We start from the raw sequence: 21,848 nt of genomic DNA, 5'->3' as shown, positions 1-21,848 counted from the left end.
CAGTGAGAATGTTATCATTAAAAAAAATCTACAAATAACAAACGCTGGAGAGGGTGTGGAGAAAAGGGAATTCTCCTACACTGTTGGTGGGAATGTAAATTGGTGTAGTCACTATGGAGAACAGTATGAAGGTTTCTCAAAAAAGCAAAAATTGAGCTGCCATATAATCCAGCTACCCCACACCTGGGCATATATCTGGATAAAACTATTATTCAAAAGGATACATGCACCCCATATTCATAACAGCACTATTCACAATAGCCAAGACATGGAAATAACCTATCCATCCATTGACAGATGAATGGATAAAGATGTGGTACAAATATACACTGGAATACTGCTGCTGCTGCTGCTGGTTTGCTCAGTCATGTCTGATTCTTTGCGACCCTATGAACTGTAGCCTGCTAGGCTCCTCTGTCCATGGGGATTCTTCAGGCAAGAATACTGGAGTGGGTTGCCATGTCCTCCTCTAGGGGATCTTCCTCACCCAGGGATTGAACCCGCATCTCTTGTACCTCCTGCACTGGAAGGTGGGTTATTTACCACTAGCACCACCTGGGAAGCCCCTAAGGGAATACTGTTGCTGCTGCTGCTAAGTCGCTTCAGTCGTGTCCGACTCTGTGCGACCCCAGAGACGGCAACCCACCAGGCTCCCCCGTCCCTGGGATTCTCCAGGCAAAAATACTGGAGTGGGTTGCCATTTCCTCCTCCAGTGCATGAAAGTGAAAAGTGAAAGTGAAGTCGCTCAGTCGTGTCCAACTCTTCGTAACCCCATGGACTGCAGCCTACGAGGCTCCTCCATCCATGGGATTTTCCAGGCAAAAGTACTGGAGTGGGGTGCCATTGTTACTCAACCATAAAAAATAAAATGTAATAAATAATGCTATTTGCAGCAACATGGATGGACTGAGATAATCATACTAAGTAAAGTCAGTAAAAAACAGAGAGACAAATATCATATGACACAACTTATTTGTGGAATCTAAACTATGACACAAATCAACTTATCTACAAAATAGTAATAGACTCTCAGACATAGAGAACAGACTTGTGGTTGTCAGAGGGTAGAGGGGTGGGAGAGGGATAAAGTGGGAGTTTGGGGTTAGCAGATGCAAACTAGTATACACTGAATGGATAAACAACAAGGTCCTACTGTATAGCACAGGGAATTATATTCAATATCTTATGATAAAACATAATGGAAAAGAATATAAAAAAGAATGCATGCATATATATCACTTTGCTGTACAGCAGAAATTAATGTAACAGTGTAAATCAACCATACTGCAATTAAAAAATGAATTTAGTATCACTTCATTTTCTGAGCTTTACCAAAATACAAACTTGTGCTAACTGTACACTGAAGGCAAAGTTCTAAACAGGTGTACAATGGCTCTTTCATTCCATAAAATAAAGACTATTATACTTTTGGTAGGAAGAAAAATTACTTACCGCTATAATATCTAATGTATTATCACAGACTTTTCGGATTTCATTATTTTTATCATGCATAAGATCTATGAGATATGCTGGAGCCTCTATGTAAAAAGTGGTTAAAGATATAAACTGATATTGAGGTTGTTCAATCATGTTAGAGAATTCTGCATTTCTCCAAATTCAAATATTAATCTGAAATCTAACTTTAAATTTTAAAACACAATCATTAATACAAAGTGACCAAAAAAATCTAATGTTTCATTTATTTGAAAAACAGGGATGATAAAGGAAAAAAATAAGATAAAAATGGGCAAGAAAATGAGCCAGTAAATCTTAGAATGTATAAGGTCACACTTTTGAAAACATGAAAATTATGAAAGTAACTAAAGAAGAAGCTCCCGAGCTGCATGGCTGTAAAACTTTCTTCATTGATTTGACCCTCCTAAAAGTTCAGAAAAATTAATTTCAAACAGAAACTCACATACAAAGTATTTCACACAATAAAGGAAAAGAATCACTGTCAATCAAGTCAACAACAACAAAAAATCACATATATGGATATGGTTATTATAAGGAAGAGAGAACATAAGATAATTTCATATAACTCTAGTATTTTTTAAAAAGAAAAGAATTTAAGAAAATAATATATATATATATATACACACACACACACACACACACACACATATATATGAAAAAAATAACAGGAATCAGAATTACAAAACTCAGAGAAGTAATTCAGGAAATAACTAAAAATCATTTCAGATATATTAAAACTAAGTTTATAGTAATACAAGAATAAATAAAAGCAGCAGATAAACTCTAAGTTAAATAGAAGGCAAAAAAGAAGAAAATTTGTAAAATTTAAAAAGATGAAAAGAGATGAAAAAGATTACAAAATGACAGATATTAAAGGTAGGCAAAGAGGATCCGACATAATAGGAATCCTAAAGACAATCATGGCAATAGAACAAAACAAATACTATAAACTACAACTCAAGAAAACTTTCCTAAAATTAGAAAAAAGACAAAGTACAAACACTGTATTTGCATACTTAGAAAAACCAAGCAAGGGTGATGAATACCAACTCAAATTCTAACAAAACTATAGTGGCTTAAAAAACAAAACAAAATCCAGAAACATCCTTTGGTCTTCCTGGCAGAAAGATCAAGTCACTTATAAGGGAAAGTAAAATAAATTGTCATTAGACTTTATGAAAGATAATTAGTAGACTATAGACTTCTAATTGGCAGCAATTAAAGGTGGAAAAATACCTTCAAACTGATGAGGGAAATAATGGGCAATCTAGAAATTTCATATTCTGCCAAATTATATTTAAAGATGACAAACTAGTTATTTTCAGATATAGATGCATTTTATTACTATAGATGTTCACTAAGCAGTATAAGAGAATGTAATCAATTAAGAAAAAAAATTAAAAATTTAAATATTGTTACAAAATGAAAAAAAAAAGAAAATCAATATAGAGAAACAGAGGAACTGAATTCAGGAAAAAATAGCAAATGATGAAATAAATGCATTAACATACTATGTGTGTTTACTAAGTGGCTTCAGTCGTGTTCCACTCTTTGTGACCCTATGAACTGTACCCTGCCAGGCTTCTCTGTCCATGCGATTCTCCAGGCAAGAATACTGGAGTGGGTTTAACATATCATAAATCCTAAATAAACACTGGCTTTTACAAAGCAATAATCAAAATAATAGTTAATTTTAAAATGTTATAAAAAGAAATGGAATGTATAAACAACAGTATGGGAAAAGGGAAGGATAAAGAAAGAAAACTCAAATCAAGATAGAAACCTCAATGAATCTAAAAGAGGCAGTAAAGAAAGTTATACTTTCCAACACCTAAAAATGTATCTTTTCTGAACATGTGAAGTGTCATTACTTATGATGAACACTGAAAGGATACGTGTTTCCTTGATTATGACATCTCTTGTGGCTTGATGGAAAACCATTTGGTAGAAGACATAAATTATCTGACAAACAAATTCATCATCTTCTTGTTGAGCTAAAAGGCAACAGAAAGCTTCAAATAAAAATACTAAGTTATACACAAAACTGAAAAACATTGAGGGGAAAAAGTGGGGAATGAGAAAAACCAAAGTTGACAAGGAGACAGGTAAAGGACAGTTAGTTTAAATTATTTATAATATATGGCTGCCATACATCATTTATGTCTTAAATGTTTTTTCCTAAATTATAAGATGATCAGTCAAAAATTTCATAATTATTATTTTCAGAAGTTTTATTAATTTTGGTTGGTGTTAAACTAAATAGGTTATGACTTTGTAAAACAAAAATAAAAAATAAGACTTTCAAGAGAGAAATTATATCATCTCTGAGTCCAAACCAAACTATTTGAGACTGTTCATCTCAAAAGGCTGTATCTAGGAAGAACTGAGAAACAAGATAGGTTTAAGAGAATAGTAATAGTGCTTTAATAGTAATTTTTGCTATATTGACACCAAGTATAAAGAAATTCATTAAATTAACCTCTAAGTCTCTAATATGAGATGCCAAAACTTACCACCACTTGTGGGGAGGTTTTTTTTTGGTCCCTCATAAAAATTCTTCAGATAATTTTAATTTGTAAAATAAATCTTGTTCTATTTTGTCTCTATAATGTTGCCCTCACAGGACAAAAATGGCTCTTTAAAAAAAAAAAAATCACACCCTCTAAATCCTAAGTTTCTGGTAGAAATTAGATTATTATAAACAGGTTTTTTCTTCATTGAATAATGGTAACAAAATTAAACTTCAATTATTGGCATGAAGCAATAAAGTAACTTTAGCTGCACTCTAATTAATTATACTAGTAAAAAGAATATTATGCATGCATACAAACTAAGAAATGTTGATTATCATAAGAAGATGACTTTAACAGAATATCAGATGACCACTGATTAATATTATTCATGGCAAAGGCAAATACTTATAGAAATACAATTTTTAGGTACTGGTTATGAAATTTGCTTTACTAATAGTTTGACATGAACTCTTGGCAACAGTTCAGTGATATCTGTTAGACAAATATTTACAGGTCAGCAGAGCATCTAACTAGTTGGGTGAAATAAACTGTGATTCCTTCAAAGTCCAGCCATTCCAAATAATTTTCCTCACTAATCTACCAAAGTACCACTCAGACTATTTGGGTTAAATTTTTATTAATTACTCTGTTGGCATACAATGTTCCCTCACTTAACCCCAAAGGTTTTAATTTTGAAAATCCATTTATTTCCAAAAAATATTAGTATACAGCCTCTACCTGTGATAACATGTCAGAGAACATCAAAATATGGTAAAACACTGAGCTGGCTCTGTTACCTTATCTCTCAGTAATAATCAATGTGAGATAGCAATTTAAGGACCCAGGTCATTTTGTTTCAACTTTCTCCAGCTCACTACAAAATCCTCATTCTCATTATGACAACTACATTGTCTTTAGTTTCACCTCCCAATTACCTAGCCTTTCAATTACTTCTAACATGAAAACTCCTGGCTGTGAGAAGGGTGTACCAAAGCAAATCCATATATATTACTTGTAGAAATACTTCAAATATGGAGGCACTATCTCTAGATGACCATTAAAAACGATTATGTAAAAGAATTTACAAATCAAACTTTTCAAGATTTAGAAGAGAAAACTGGGCAAAAGAATAAATAGGCACCTCACTTTATCTGCCGTATATAACAGCCAGTAAACAAATAGGTACTAATTTCATTAATTATTGATAGTCCCTCACTCATGTCTGACTGTGACCCCATGGACAGTGTAGCTCACCAGGCTCCTCTGTCCATGGAATTCTCCAGGCAAGAATACTGGAGTGGGTATTTCCTTCTCCATATTAATTATTAGGAAGTACAAATTAAGATCACAATGCAGTATCACTATGGAGGCTACAATTAAAGAGGCTGGATGCTGAAATATGTTGGTGATGTAGAATAACTGGAACTTTTGTACATTGCTGCTGCTGCTAAGTCGCTTCAGTCGTGTCCGACTCTGTGCGACCCCAGAGACGGCAGCCCACCAGGCTCCCCGTCCCTGGGATTCTCCAGGCAAGAACACTGGAGTGGGTTGCCATTTCCTTCTCCAATGCATGAAAGCGAAAAGTGAAAGTGAAGTCGCTCAGTCGTGTCCGACTCTTAGCGACCCCATGGACTGCAGCCTACCAGGCTCCTCCGTCCGTGAGATTTTCCAGGCAAGAGTACTGGAGTGGGGTGCCATTGTCTTCTCCGAGTACATTGCTAGAGGGACTGAAAATTGGCACAACTACTTTGGAAAACAGACTGGCATTATTTTTAGTCAAATACATGCATATTCTCTTCTACTCCTAAGTCTGTGTCTAATAGAAATGAGTAAATATGTTCACTAAATGAAACATTTAAGAATGTTTATAGGAGCATTACTTATAAAAGCCCCTTTCTCTTAAAAAACAAATAGAAAACCCACCCTACTATGAACCAATAGTTAGAAAGGAAAAATTGTAGTATATTTATTTACAAAGCAATAAATGGAAACACTTCAGTACACAACAAAGATGAATCTCACAGTTATAATACAGGGCAAAATAAACTAGATTCTCTTTCTAAAAGGTTGAAAACTAAGCAAAATTCATCTATTGGTGATAAGAGGAAAAACAGAACCCCTCTGGAGAAGGTGGCAATGACTGGGACATGGCAGAAGAGGAATTTCTAGGGTGCTGGTAATAATTCATTTACTTACACAAGTGGGAATAACATGAGAACTCTCATTTTAAAAATTCACTGTTTTACATATACCTATAACTTGTGTGTTTTTCTTTATGTACACTTCAAAAAAGACTATTAAAATAATATAAAATATATATATATCTGGTACAAGAAAGACTGAGATTAGAGAGTCTTTTTAAGCTTTCCATATTAGCATATTTAACTTCTACAATAATTAGCTACTTTTAATGTAAATCTGCTATGGGCCAAAGTGCATCCCTCCAAAATTCGTATGTTAAAAACAGCCCTAAACCCAAATGTGACTATATTCAGAGATAGGGCTAGAAGGAAGTAATTAAGGTTAAATGAGGTCATAAAGCTGGGGTCCTAATCCTATAAGATTAGTAACCTTATAAGAAGGGATACCAGAGCACTTGTGTATGCTTGTGCTTTCTCTCACTCCCTCTCTCCGCCCAACTCCTCCCACCATATGAGGATGTTAGGATATAAAAAGGTGGCCTTGTGCAAGCCAAGAAAAAAGACCTCACCAGGAATCAAATTGGCTGGCACCTCAATAGACTTCCCAACCTCCAGAAATATGAGAAAATGTATTTTGGTTGTTTAAGCTACCCAGTCTGTGATATTTTATTAAGGCAGTCTGAGCAGACTAATAAAACAAGGTCCTAGAGAACTTGGCCCTAATAATATATATTTAGAGTCAGACAAATTTTGTATGCAGTGGAAAATGATGAACCTGGGTCCTTAAGAGCAAAATAAAGTAAGGGGAAGACTATCTAGAACTCCTAGCCTATATTGTAATCCTAGCCAATGTGGCTAACTAAATTTATTTAAATTTTATTTAAAATCCAGGTTCTCAGTCCCAACAGCCACATTTCAAGTATTCAATAGCCACATGTATTGGACAGTGCAGATAGAGAACATTTTCTTCATTGTAGGAAGTTTAGAGGACAACACTATATATGGATCCAGGAGGGAATATGATGATTAGAATTAGCTTCCTAATAAATCTTTCTGATTAGAAATCGAGTTATTATAAAAAAGGGTTTGTGCAAGAAAAGAGATATAATTCAACCAAGACAAAGCTCAACAGAAAGAATAAATGGCAGAATATTTAGCTGTTCAAGGTTGATAAGTGCAGGGTAGTTATCTATAAAATTGGTCCTCAATCACTTTATAGGAACATTCTTAACCTTACAACCTAAAGCTATTTGGTATTATGCTATCTAATTCTAGTAAAAATAATTCATTTTGCTAACTATATAATTTAAGTGGCAATAAGATGAGCAATGCAACAAGATAATATATTATCACTGTAGATAATGGGTTTATATATTAGCATAAAAATAAGAAAAATTGTAATTTACCATTTAGCAACTCAATGAGTGCAGGGATTATCCCAGATTTGGCTAGCAACGCAGCACAAGAGTCATCCATAGATACAGTTCCAATCATTATAACCACTTCTAAAACAAGGTCATCTTCTGCAGCACCTAGTGAAGTGAACATCACAGAAAGTTTTCATTGAACTGTCCTGATACAAATCCTTTTATATTTCCAAGATTCTTATTCACAGAAAAGATACTGAAAGCTATTAAATCAGTTCTTATGAACCTTTAACATGTATACAAATTTGTCCTTTTCCCAAAGTTCCATGTTCAGAGAATTCCATTCCACAATGACAGTTCATGGTTTTTGGAGCAGTAGAGAAGTGGTATTGTATTTTCAATAAGTCTTTGAAAATATAAATGAATGACAATGTAAACACAGAAAACAGAAGAGTCATTTCAATGCCTCAAAGAACTTTGTGTGTGCATGTGAACTCATGTAGGATGGTTATTTGGTAATTTTAAAAAGGCAGGATAAAAAAATAGTAAGGCAGAATAGGAAAGGGAAACTAATATTAAGAAAACATATTGTTAGGGAAAATAGTATATACATATATAAGAGGAGAACTAGTGACTGCTTTTCTGGGAGAAAGAAATTAGAAGTAGGGCTAGAACTAGAGGCCTGGGAACGTAGTATAATAATGGTCACAAAATACTGCTCTAGCAGCTTTACCCACAAAAGAGAGAAATAATGATTATGCAGAAGTGAAATACTTAGCACAGACCTGGTTTTAGTTTATCCTTGAGGTATGGAACGAGCTTATACTCCTTAAGAACCAATTCCCAGTCTAAGTCTGGAATGGTCAAATTTGCAAGAGTTCCTAAACACTCAATCACAAACTCCTCCTCTTCATCATTAGAGATCTGAGCAGCAAGGTCCCCAACATAATCCTGAATAAAACAAAATTATAAATTTAAAATATTTCTACAAAGGAACTAATCTAATAATTTAATGCATAGGAAGATAAGTATCAAATGTGATTCTCTTGTTGTCATTGTAGTTCTTTAATCACTCAATCGTGTCCGACTCTTTGCAACCCCATGGACTGCTAACTTGCTAAGGGAGTCTATAGTGAATTGGTTTAAGGCAAGAAAACTGGCGTGAGGTTGAAAAGGTTAGGGACAGGGATCATAAAACAAAAACGGTATTAAAACTTAGGTTGAAATCTCTAGGAGCTAAACCTCCAAGGAAGTTGATAACAAGAAGAACCAAATTGGGTCATGAATTAATATTTGACAAGAGTTAAGGAAGAGTTATATTTCCAAACACAGCACTTTAAAACTTCAGTTCCAGGCTATTTTAATAGACAGAAAGCCAAAGACAACACTTACAATAAATAAATTTTTAGTTGGTCCATCATGCTGGGAAATGTTCCTAATCATTTTCATCAGCAATGGATCCTTGAACTTCAGAGCCCTCTTCATGAGCATCTTCAGCCCGTTTCCTGATAATAACAGAGAAATTCCCAAATAAAATTAAGGTTCATTTAAATTTAATGATCTTTAAAATTTTCAGCTCTCAAGAAACCCAATTTACACACAGAAAATGCATAAATTTTATAGAATCTATTAATTTTAATAAATGTATGCCTCTCTATAATTCATATATTATATCAAGACAGAATATTTCCATTCACTGCAGAAAGTTCCCTTGTGCTTAGCTGATCTCCCCAGTACAATTACTTTTCTTCTTTTCTCCTCCTCATATTCCTCTTTTTTGTATTTTCTTTTTAAACACAGATTTTAAATGGCAACCCACTCCAGTGTTCTTGCCTGGAGAATCCCAGGGATGGCAGAGCCTGGTGAGCTGCCATCTATGGGGTTGCACAGTCGGACACGACTGAAGTGACTTAGCAGCAGCAGCAGCAGCAGAATATCACATAAATAAAAACACAGTATGTATATGAAGTGTGTACCACAAATTTGTAAAATATAAATACTTTTTGATTCATAAAAATAGTATTTCTAGGAATTTATCCTAAGAATATAAAAATGCAAACATGAAAGATTCAGAGAAAGAAAAATTACTGCAGTATTGTCTGTAAAAGAAAAGAAGTGGCACAAACTACCCAAACAGCAGATTAAACTATGGAAAATCCTTTAATAAGCTATTTTTTCAGCTACTGGCAATTACATTTTATAAAAGTATTTAATCACATGGAAAGGTATTCAGATATTATTAACTTTAAAAAACATGTCACCAAATATACAGAATCCCATTTTAATTTACAATATGCAGAAGCATTGTACCAGTTTCATCTTTGACTATCTCTGGATAGTGGAAATACTTTTTTTTATTTTTTCCTATTTGCTCATTTGTACTTTTTGATAATTTACATGTATACTTCTCAAATAAGTAAAAACTACTGACCAAACTCTGAAATACCAAAATGCATGACAAATCACTTTACGAAGATACTACAGAAACAAATAGCAAATACATTTGTACTGCAACATCTTACACTGTAACAGACTGCTTTACAAATAAAAAGTTTTGTTTCACCTAGAAAATATTTTTAAAAATCAAATTGCAATTAAGGGTAACTGACAAAACAGTTTATAAAATGTTACTAGAGAGAAAGTCTGCTCACAATGTAAGAATATTTATGAGTCTGACATTTAAGGATTTGAGCTATAATTTTTTAAATTATAGAAAGATGTAATTCACTTACTTTAATTCTTAATTCTTTATTATCTATTTTTTATCATTTGCCATTGGCATATGATAAAGATTATCCATGAAGCTCAAAGGCACTAACCTTCACAGATAAGCTGTACATTCCTTTTGTTAGCAGCAAGATTAATGCAGAAAGAAATGAGTTCCAAGTCAATCCGTTCATCTGAACACTCAAAGAGCATCTTCATTAACTAGCAAGAAGCACAAGACATATTTCATTCAAAACACCCCCGAACACATGAAAAACACAGGCAATGTTTAATCACAGTATGTTATCATAGATTGTATGTTGGAAATAATACAATTACATTTTCAACATAGAGTAGGCTTTTACTACTGAATACCTTAGTGAACTATTAGATGCTCAGTATTAAATATATGCTTTCAAGTACAGTGGAGAATGTAAATGAAATATTAGATAAAGGCTTTGCTTTTAAGGATTTAAAATATCATGGGGAAGTAGAACACTCTGAGCAAAGAAAACAGCTTGTGCAAAGGTTATAAGGCAGGAAAAAATGTCATTCTTCTGAAAAACTGAAAGAAAGCAAACATGGTTGGAATGAGGGAAACAGTGATAAAAGAAGGTAAAAGCCAGAAAATGCCAGGTCTTCAAGTACATGTTAAGGATTTGGGGCTTCAGCCTAAGGAAAATGGGAAGATGTTAAAGGCTTCCAAATAAGGAAAGTGTCAGAATAAGATTTATGTTTCAAGAAGATATGACCAATGTAGAAAACAGATTGAAATAGTGTAAGAAAATGTGCTGCTGCTGCTGCTAAGTCGCTTCAGTTGTGTCTGACTCTGTGTGACCCCATAGACAGCCTCCCACCAGGCTCCCCCGTCCCTGGGATTCTCCAGGCAAGAACACTGGAGTGGGTTGCCATTTCCTTTTCCAATGCATGAAAGTGAAAAGTGAAAGTGAAGTCATTTGGTCGTGTCCGATTCTTAGCGACCCCATGGTCTGCAGCCTACCAGGGTCCTCCATCCATGGGATTTTCCAGGCAAGAGTAGTGGAGTGGGGTGATGTGCTAAGACCATCTAAAGGGCTAGCAGAAAAGTCCAGGTATGGTGATGGCTGCTCGGATAAGAGATAAAAAGGACAGCTCAGATATATTTAGTAAAGACAATCAAACAGGATTTAATAACTGACTGGATGTTGGCATTAAGGGAGAAGAAGAAACAAAGATGACTCCCAGGTTTATACCCTGAACGACATGAATGATGGTGCCAATGCTTACCCAAAGACAGAAATTAGAATAGGAGAAAACCTCAAAGGGAAGCCAGTAATTTTAGCTTTTGGATATGCTGAATTTAAGCTGCCTATGTGACAGTTTAGTGCTGATAGTCAATAAAAGTTATAAACACAATTTTATAAGACATGTTCAGACTGAACATATGATTTTAGGAATTGTCATTTATGGTTGATAACTGAACCTGCAAGGTCTGACCCAATCATCCGGGAATGTATATAAAGTAAGGAAAGAACTCTACTTAATAAGAGAAAGAAAGATGGGTCTGGGAAGCAACAGACAGAAAAAGAGGAAGGAAAGGATAGGCTACTTATGCCATTTAGCCATATCTACATTTGTCATGATAAAAGGCCATTGCCATATAATAAAGGAGAAATGACAAATCTTATGCCAGACTTTTGAGAAGCCAGTCTACTATTATTGGTAAATAGTAAATTAACTTAATGCATATTATATAAAGATATTTTTCTCTTAGTCAAACTGTTAACAATATATGGAAGTTAATCCTAAAATTTATAACCTAAAATTTTCTTATGTTTTATCTCGAGGCAATATCTTTAAGATCAACATGTCTTTGTTGATGGGTTAGACCTTATTCTGTTAAATCTTGTGGTTATTTTCTATGTTAGTTCCAAATAACTTCTAAGTTTCAAAAAGGATACATGGTCAACATATCATGTGTCTGTAAAAATTAATCTTACTTTTATATACTAGCAATGAATTAAAAACACAAATCCACTTACAGCTGCTCCAAAAAACACTCTGATATCATTCTAACAAAACGGTATATATACATGTGTGTACGTGCATGTGTGCTGTCACTTCAGTCTTCTCCCACTCTTTGTGACCCTACAGACTTCTCCCACTCTTTGTGACACTATGGAGCCCGCCAGGCTCCTCAGTCCATGGGATCCACCAGGCCAGAATATTAGCGTGGGTTGCCATGCTCTCCTCTGGGGATCTTCCCGACCTAGGGATCAAACCCTTGTCTCTTGCACTGCAGGTGAATTCTTCACAGCTAAGCCACTGGGGAAGCCCATATATGTAGGTATGTATGTACGTATGTATGTATGTGTGTGTGTGTATGTGTTTGTGTGTGTAAAATTCATTTATTTGCTGTGAACTACAAAAACACTATAGCCGGTAAATGGTTTGTATGTATTATGCCTTTTCTCACAGAGCACCTCTTTAACACAAATGTTGCTGCTAGTGGAATCTTTAATCACTAACACTTAATAATGTTGCAGAACAACAACAACAAAAATCTATGGCATAGATAAAACAACCTTAAATTACTGGATATACATTTAACAGATTTTGGTACCTATGTATTAACTATCAATTAAAATTATAAATTAATAAAAATGTAGATGACAGTACTGTAAATATATACAGTATGTTTTTCATACTATAATTAAAAACCTACTACATATAGATTCCTTTCAAACTTCTGATACAAGAAGCTTTTTAAAAATAACAAAAGTCTGTTTGTTACATTAAGGTAATGCTTAAACAAGGCAAACTATGTTGTTATTTACTTGAAATTAATCTTGTAGTATGAAACTTGGCCTTAAAAATGGCATTATCGGTGATTTGTTAGAAGCTGAGGGGTTTTGTTTTGCCTTGTTTTTGTAATTTCCATGTTAAGTTTTGTGATGAAATATTCAGGAGCTAGCTTTTTATTTTTTTATTTTTTATTTTTTAGGAGCTAGCTTTTTAAAAAATAATGATGGTTTAAAACCTTATCCAAATCCCCACATCCCCAAATCAAGACTAAATGTTAAAAAAACATATCATGATATAGAATTAGTTTTTCAGAGTAAGAGAGACACTTAAATTTTAATTAGAGCACTCACATTTTAAAATATTAATTTAGTTCAAACTCCATGTGCAACATTGTCTTTAATTTGATTGTTACAGCACTTCAAAAGTAAGTGTAATTGCTAACAACTAGGAAATATTAAAACTAGATTTGTTCTAACTATGTCCATTGTCATCTTTTACTAATTTAACAGGAAGGCACTAAAAGGGGTTCAGTCTTTGCAATGAAGAGGCAATAGTGTTCAATCAGACAAGTCCCATATTGAGTATCAGATACCAAAGACCCAGGACTGAAATCACTGTGTCTAGACTCTCTGGCACCTGACTTCACTTATTTACCAGTGACCAGAGGCCAACCCCCACAGCTTGCTATATTCACATACACCTCTACCACCATCACCCCCCTACCCAAACATCTTTGAATGATTATGGCAGAACTTTGCATGCCTCAGGAATCTCTTCTGACTGGCTACTCCCTAACTCTGCTGTTTGAAGTGATGCTCTGGTTTCTGAACTTCAGCAGATAATGGCAGGCAGGAGCAAAGGGGGCTGTCAGAAAGGACGTTTACCAGCATTCAGCTAAAAAGAGGCATGTAGATCAAAGAGGGGCCAAATAGGACAACTGTGGTGGAAAACATGTGGATTACTATGAAGATTCTTGCACACTGTTCTAGGGTAAAATATTAAATAACACCATGACATCATTACCTAAACATGTACTTTGGCCATTCTATTACCAATAAATACCTTTTATAAGCATCTGGATGGCATTTGCACCTATTTAAACAAAACATGCATCTCAGAGGTCTAAATAACAATGAACTGTTAATGCGTACTCTTAACTATTATTAGAATACAACCATTAACTCCTGGTTATCCCCAAGTATGCTCACCTGAAACAATTCACCCACTGAGACCATTAAGATCACATATGAAGAAAGACTTGCCCTGACCCCCAAATTTTATAGAATACTGGAAGAGGAAAAAATTAGAATATATTGGATAATTAGAGGTAATAAAATACAAAAGAAGAAAAGCAACATAATAGTGGAAGAGATTATGAGGCGTGATGAATTTATAACACCTACTCTGAATGTTAAATAATTTACAAAAGTGAACTCTAATTATAGAGCATCTCAATCTAGTTCCACCAAAGTCCACCTCTTTAAGAATCAATAGAATAATTTTTCCCCAAAGTACCTATACAACCTCTTTAGGTTAATCTAGTTTATGAAATGCTATTCTATGAGCAGTGTTAAGACATTGTTTATTTGGACTAATAAAATTCTGAAGAAAATTTAAACAGTATAGTATAGGTTTCTTAAGTGTAAACACTTATTTAAATTGGACTTTGAGTGGTTCCAAAATAGTGAGAACTATTTACTAATGGCATCTTGTTTTAGTACAGTATTTCACAGTTTATAAAGTTTCTTTACATATATAGCTAATGTAATTAAAGAATATGACCATATCACCTATTCTTTTTGATTGCTTAAATGAATATGAATGACAATTTAATCACCGCTTTCCTACTCTCAGGCTTCCTACGTGATTCAGCGGTAAAGAATCCGCCTGCCAATGCAGGGGATGCAGGTTCGATCTGTGGGTCTGATTCGTGGGTTGGGAAGATCCCTCAGAGGGAAATGGCAACCCACTCCAGTATTCTGCCTGGAGAATCCCACGGACCGAGGAGCCTGGCAGGCTACAGTCCATGGGGTTGCAAAGAGTTGGACATGACTGAGCAACTGAGTATGCAACATTCCTACTTTCGAAGTTATTTTAGGCTTGTCATTTGAAAAATTCATTTGTAATTCTTCACGATATTTACTACACAAAAATTAATGTGCATAATTTCAAAGTGAACAAAGTATTACATTAATTCTAACATATTCCAAAACCCAGATATATAGTTTTATTTAAGAAGAAGGTTAATCAGTTGCTGTCACAAATGAGTTTAAAGCTCTGCTAGTATTATAAACATTACTTTGAGTAGTCAATATTTCTGAAAAGAGTATCTTTTTAATTTCTGAAGGAAGCTTGGAAATTTCAACGTAATACCAAATTTTCTTTCTTTTATTTTACAATGTACTTTCATAATTGGCACTGGGTGGCAATTAAACCATGTCAGTTTTTCCCTAATATGTCAAAGTTGAGCCTTATAAAGTATAAGCTATAGCCTGGATAGCACTTTAGGAACAAACATATTCTAGAATATCATTTACTTTCTCAAACTATGGCTTCATACTAAAACATTTCAGGATGTCTACAACATAATAATTTGAAGACATACCTTCACTATTATTACTGGGGTTGAGCTTTTAAAAACAGAATATAATAAATTAAAACCCCCAAACAATGACCACTGAATGAATTTTTGAAGATTCTGTTCATGAAATACAGATCATAAATGTTCTGAAAATCCCTCTGCAGAAATGTTTGATGTTAGAAAATTATCTGGCAAGGAAATATGCATGAATATTGCTCTTGAAAAGGTATGGGACAATTTTCCTCAAAGTCTTCAACTACAATAATATTAATGTCTCAAAAGAAATCTAAACAGACTTTTATTTCTGATTATTTATTGAAAATAGTTTTATATGTTATGTTTGAGATTATAAACTCTATGGTATAGAGAGAAAGGTAACTCTGAATTAAACATTTAACAAAATAAGTTTTCCATGTCTTTTTAGTTTACATTTCTTTTATTTAATGTCATTCTCTTTAAAATCTAATCTGGATAAAAACAACCAATTTAGACAAAAATATTATTTTTTTTGTCACTGCTTTCCAATTTGTACCTTGTAGTCAATGAAGTTCTGACACTAAATGGGTTTGGAAAAGAATACCCTTTGAAATTGTGAAGGAAAACCTTTGGAACATATGGAGTGAGACTGTAGTAAATCACTTGTAATCTCCCTTTGACATGGCTACTCTTTTATTGAAAACTTGTTTGACCAAGAGTTTGATTACACTTTGCATCAGCTATAGTCTGACATGTGTTATCTCTATAAGAAGCCTTGCCATGTTAGATAAAATATGCAGTATATTTGAAGGATGTCTACTTTCTGTAAACAAGCATAATTAGTTTATCCCCTGATTTAAAAGCCTAAGAAGTTATCCTTGAGAGTTTATCAGCTTTTTAATTACATGTGGATAAAGTATTAAAATTTTGGACTAGCAAATTCAATTTTTAGAACTGTTTTATTAATTTGGGATGAATAGAAGGATTAATAAGAATTAATAAAAAGAAAAGTTATGGTCTTATTTTTTACTACATATTAATCATTTGTCAAAATAATACACATTTAATAACTTACATTAGGCTAATAAGGAATTACCTAGTAGGAGGCTTAAGAAGATTACTTTAATAAGCATAATTTACTATTCATATTCTTCTAAAGTATCTTTTAAAAGTGTTATATTTTTATTGTATATTATACATCCTACAAGTTTCCTTGTATTTATTTATTTATGTTGGCTGTGCTGGGTCTTTGTTGCTGCATGGTATTTTCTCTAGTTGTGGGCACTGGGGGTTACTCTCTAGTTGTGGTGTGCAGGCTTCTCCTTGGGGTGGCTTCTCCTGTGGAGCACAGGCTCTAGAGTGCATGAGCTTCAGTAGTTACAGAACACGAGCTCGCTCAGTAGTGTGCTTCCCAGACTCTAGAGACAGGCTCAACAGTTGTGGCACAAGGGCTTAGTTGCTCCAAGGCATGTGGGATCTTCCTGGATCAGGGATTGTACCCATGTCTGTTACATTGGCAGGCAGATTCTTTACTACTGACCCACCAGGGAATCCCTGTTTCTCTACTTTAGAAAGCCATATTATAAAAAATAATATTAAAAATCAGCCCAACTAGTATTCTGATCATCAGTTAGTAATCAAATTAGTAGAGCTCAGTTTAATAAAATTTAATGGCACAATAGTGACTTTGAATGTAAATTCTCTAAGAGTAAAATCACACACGTATGTGGTTCAGTGGTAAATAATCCGTCTGCCAATGCAGGACACATTTGTTCGACCCTGAGTCGAGAATATCTCCTGGAGAAGAAAATGGCAACCCACTTGAGTATTCTTGTCTGGAAATCTCATGGACAGAGGAGCCTAGCAGACTACAGTCCATGGGGTTGCAAAGAGTCAGAGATGACTTAGCGACCACCAACAACAATGAATCTCAACACTTACAGTCCATGAAAGAAAATCACTAAACTCTTTAAAGACAAATAAACCTAACATATGAAATATACCAAACAACTGAGTTATAGCAAAAATTTTTCTTGAGAAGAGTGCTATAAAAGAAAGTAAAAGTATTTTGATGCATTTTTTTCATCAGAGCATGCAAAGCATTTAAAACAGTCAACCACAAACAAAATTAAAGGGCAAATGACAAAGTTGGGAAATGTCTGTAATATGACAAGGAGTTAAAAGTTATTATATATATAGATCTTATGTATTAGTCCCAAAATATTGACATGCCAATGGAAAAATTATCAATAGAAATAAAAGATTTATAATATAATATCAATAAAAATGTGAAAAGTGTTCAACCTCACCAATATTCACAGAATGCAAATAAAAAAACCCCAGACATTCCATTTTTAGAGAAATGACAGTATCTAGTGTTGTTAAAAGTGAAATGATAGTTGGGAGAAATCAACTCATGTCTTCTTGGAAGGTAATTTGGCCATATTGTATCAAATACACAAAACACCTTTTGACTTAGTAATTCTACTTTTAGGAATTAAAACTAAGGAAAAAATAGAGATATGATTAAGCTTTTATATACTATGATTTTTATTCCACAGTATTTCATTTGCTTACATATGTTTATTTACATCAGTTTTTATGGGATAAACTAGAAAGTTATTTTCATTTTTATACTGTCTGTACTTTCAGACTGTATATAACAAATTTATATTATTTTTAGGAGGGAATTTTTAAAGAAAAAAGCTATTTGAAAAATCAAGAGAAGAAAGCAAAAAACACATTTTTAAAATGTGTTTTAAAAAAACACTTACACCACTCACCTGTGGTATGCAGTCAGTATACGCAAACATTGATTTAAAGCGGTCATCCATGCTTATGTGGTAAAGAACACACATTGCGATTTGCTTGTAGTTTTCATTGCCTGGAAATAAGACATCATGAATATGGTGAGATTTTATATTATGCTATGCCTTGCATGCAATGACCACAAATAAATTAATTTTTTGTATAACAAACTCAAATTAATGCATTAAAACTTTTAAACTACAGAATCAATAAAAATCCTTATACAAATTCTAATTTAGAAAATATGAGATTTTTCTAATTTAGAAAAACATGAAAATTTTGAGCTTCCTATTTCAATTTCCCTGCTTGCCAAAACTAGAGAAAAGCCTGCCCAGCCAGAAGACCTAGCACAGCCAAAAGTTAGTTGAGCAAGCTCCAGGAGTTGGTGATGGACAGGGAAGCCTGAGTGCTGCAAGGAGGGGCTGCAAGGAGTTGGATACGACTGAGCGACTGAACTGGACTGATTTCAATTCCAAAGTCTGGAGTACACCAACTGTGAAATATCACTAAGTTCCAAGAAACCGCAGTATTTTACAAGGTATATTTTTGAAAAAAGTTAATCACAAACTGAAGAATTAATTGTTTGCAGCAGCCCACTAAAATGTAGATTTGGCCACTGGCCTCCCCATCCCTCCTGTTTTATCAAAATATATAACTAACACATTTCAGTGATAATGTACAATAAATATAGTAAACAAAACAGTTTATTTAATTTCTATGAATCAGAAACTTGAAAAAGAACGTAAATGACAAAAAGTAGAACAGTATTTGCAACATTAAAAAATATATGACTATTCAATACAATACTGTAATTAGCCTCCAATTAAAATAAATAAATTTATATTAAAATAAATAAAACATTGATAGATGGAACAGAAAAAAAAAAACACATGACTATAAATTGCTAAAGGGTATAATATAGACTAACAAGCATAGTCTAAGGATTGTCTTAGAACTTCAAGGTAAGATTATTCTCATTTTATACACCTTGAAACTGAAAAAAGGAAAGTGAATGATATATCATAGATTTGAAAAATAAAATGGAACTTGAATATGTCATTTAATCCTTCTACATGCTTTCATATACCATATTTTGAGGATCTTTATATGATCTCAAAGTCAGTTTCAAAACTTGAGCTAGAAAAGTTGTTTTGCTAAAAGTTTTATCCAAAAAATAATATTCTTTTAAAAAATTTTTGGCTATAAGTAAATCTTGGGAGATATTTGGAATTTAAAAAAAATCAAGTATGTACATAAATTTAATTAACATATCAAGAAAATTTTAAATATATTTTAACAAGGAAGATAATTTCAGCACCTTTATTCCTATGTCTACTATAGTACAAAATTACTAAAATACTTTGTGTTTTTTTAATAATACTAATTTATATTCTTACTGAATTTTTCAGATATTAGATATATCTTTGTAAGGTGGTAAGCAATTCTTAGAGGACAAAAACTTTGGTATTCTTACAGGCTTTGTATATGGAATTTTGTCAAAAGATATCTGCTGATTGATTCTATTTTTAATATTTAAGAAGCAAGGTGACTATAGTTAACAATTCTCTAGGCAAGAATACTAGACTGGGTTGCAATGCCCTTCTCCAGGGGACCTTCCCAACCCAAGGATTGAACCTGGGTCTTTTGTACTGCAGCAGATTCTTTAAGGTCTGAGCCACCAGAGAAGCTGTTATAGTTAACAATACTGTATTGTATATTTGAAAGTTACTAAGAGAATATATCTTAAAAGTTCTCACAACCAGAAAAAAAGTCTTGTGTGAGGTGATAAATGTGGTAACTAACCTTAACTTACCTTACAGTGGTATAGTTAACTAACCTTATATCTAAACTTAACATATTTTACAATATATATATATATATATCAAGTTATCACCTTAGACTTACAATTGTTACATTAATTAGATCTCAATAAAGCTGGAAAAAAACACAATGTTATGTTTAAAAAATCAGAGGCTAAAACTGAAAAAATAAGCACAAAGACGTCACTGGTTTTACAAGATCTTCAGATGGAATACAGAAGTGTTTTAAGTAAAATTTCCAAGGGTCTTTTACAGGTAAATTTAAGAAATATAGTGAGCCTCTCTGTACAATCTTGTTTTCCTGGAGCTTACTATGTTAGACAAAAATATATCACATGCTAAGAAAGAACAATGTGAATCTTCAAAACAATCAAATCAGTTTTGTTATCTTTATGTGTCAGATGGGGAACCTAACAGAGAAAAATACTTCCTACACAGCCATGTTAAGCAGCTGAGCAGGGCTTTAAGCACAGGTCTCTCTGACTCAAAAATCTTCACCAGAGGTCAAGTTATATACACCAAAGGTATATTACAATATCTCTCAAATAGTTTTGTATCATAAGGTGAAATGGTCTTTCAAGAGATATTATTAGCAGGTATAAAAGACTGACATATGCTGACATATGATAGGGTAAAGCACATTTTTAAAACAGAATTTTAAAAACTCAAGACTTTTGCATCTTTTTAAATGGTTTGGCTAGAGCCTATTTCCAGGGACTCTCAATATCAATGTAAAAATAACTTCTTGGCATAAAACAAAAACAGTAAAATATAGTATATGTTTGTCAGATGAATACATACTAGGTAAACACTTTCATCTTAACTAAAAACTATGAATTCACTATATTCAACCACTTGGAATATAATATATGCAGAACCTACATTTGGAGGAAAATATAATTAAAAAATTGTGAAATAACTCCAAGAAAGAGAAAAGTAGAGACTAACTGGGTATTCCCAACTTCATTATTCTGCTCTTGGGATGAAAGAAATCTAAACAGAAAAGACTTGGGTTTGCATGATATGCAGATTAAAAATGAAAAATTCCAACACTCTTCTCTAGAGAGGAAAAGTATCTTTTAGAGTTTTGGTCAGAGTATACATACTTTACAGTATTTAGCTTTTCTTCTGGGGCTGAGATATTTAAAAATCTTTTTAAGGAAGTTCCAACAGTAAACTCAATATTCTGAAGGCACAATCTCTTTCCTTGCTATTCCAGTTTCTCTCTGCATGCTGTTCAGCTGTGGGGAGGTTCTAGTCCTACTTAGTTTTTACAAAATATTATTTGAAGGTATTTTCTTTATGTAATGGATTCACTGATAAGTAGGATTCTACATCACACAACTTACTAAATAAATGGTAAAAGAAACAGAGGAATCAATATCCAAAATATTTTTTAACATCAAAGTAAATCATCAACATTAAAATTCAGAATGGCACTAAGAATGAAATATGGAGAAGTGAAGTTGCTCAGTCATGTGTGTGACTCTTTGTAATCCCGTGGACTGTAGCCTAGCAGGCTCCTCCATCGGCGGCATTATACTGGAGTGGGTTGCCATTTCCTTCTCCAGGGGATCTTCCTGACCTGGGGATCGAATCCAGGTCTCCTGCACTACAGGCAGACGCTTTACCCTCTGAGCCACCAGGGAAGCCATAGTAAATAAACGGTAAAAGAA

The 21,848-nt window shown here is 33.5% G+C and overlaps 1 protein-coding gene across 1 annotated transcript in view; it reads right to left on the bottom strand.

Annotated features, from left to right (window-relative positions):
* The window catches only part of KIFAP3 (kinesin associated protein 3), a 142,029-nt gene that overhangs the window by 46,189 nt on the left and 73,992 nt on the right, over positions 1–21,848 (bottom strand). The window contains exons 11-17 of the mRNA XM_005902387.2: positions 18,328–18,428; positions 10,317–10,425; positions 8,890–9,002; positions 8,283–8,448; positions 7,537–7,662; positions 3,372–3,470; positions 1,453–1,538 (exon numbers count right to left, since the gene is read on the bottom strand). Coding sequence (XP_005902449.1) covers positions 1,453–1,538; positions 3,372–3,470; positions 7,537–7,662; positions 8,283–8,448; positions 8,890–9,002; positions 10,317–10,425; positions 18,328–18,428 — 800 coding nt within the window. The remainder of the gene's footprint in view (positions 1–1,452; positions 1,539–3,371; positions 3,471–7,536; positions 7,663–8,282; positions 8,449–8,889; positions 9,003–10,316; positions 10,426–18,327; positions 18,429–21,848) is intronic.

Source organism: Bos mutus, chromosome 16, assembly GCF_027580195.1.
Source record: "Bos mutus isolate GX-2022 chromosome 16, NWIPB_WYAK_1.1, whole genome shotgun sequence".
NCBI classification, from domain to species: domain Eukaryota; kingdom Metazoa; phylum Chordata; class Mammalia; order Artiodactyla; family Bovidae; genus Bos; species Bos mutus.
The sequence above is the reverse complement of the archived record's forward strand: the minus strand, read 5'-3'. Positions and strand labels throughout refer to the sequence as shown.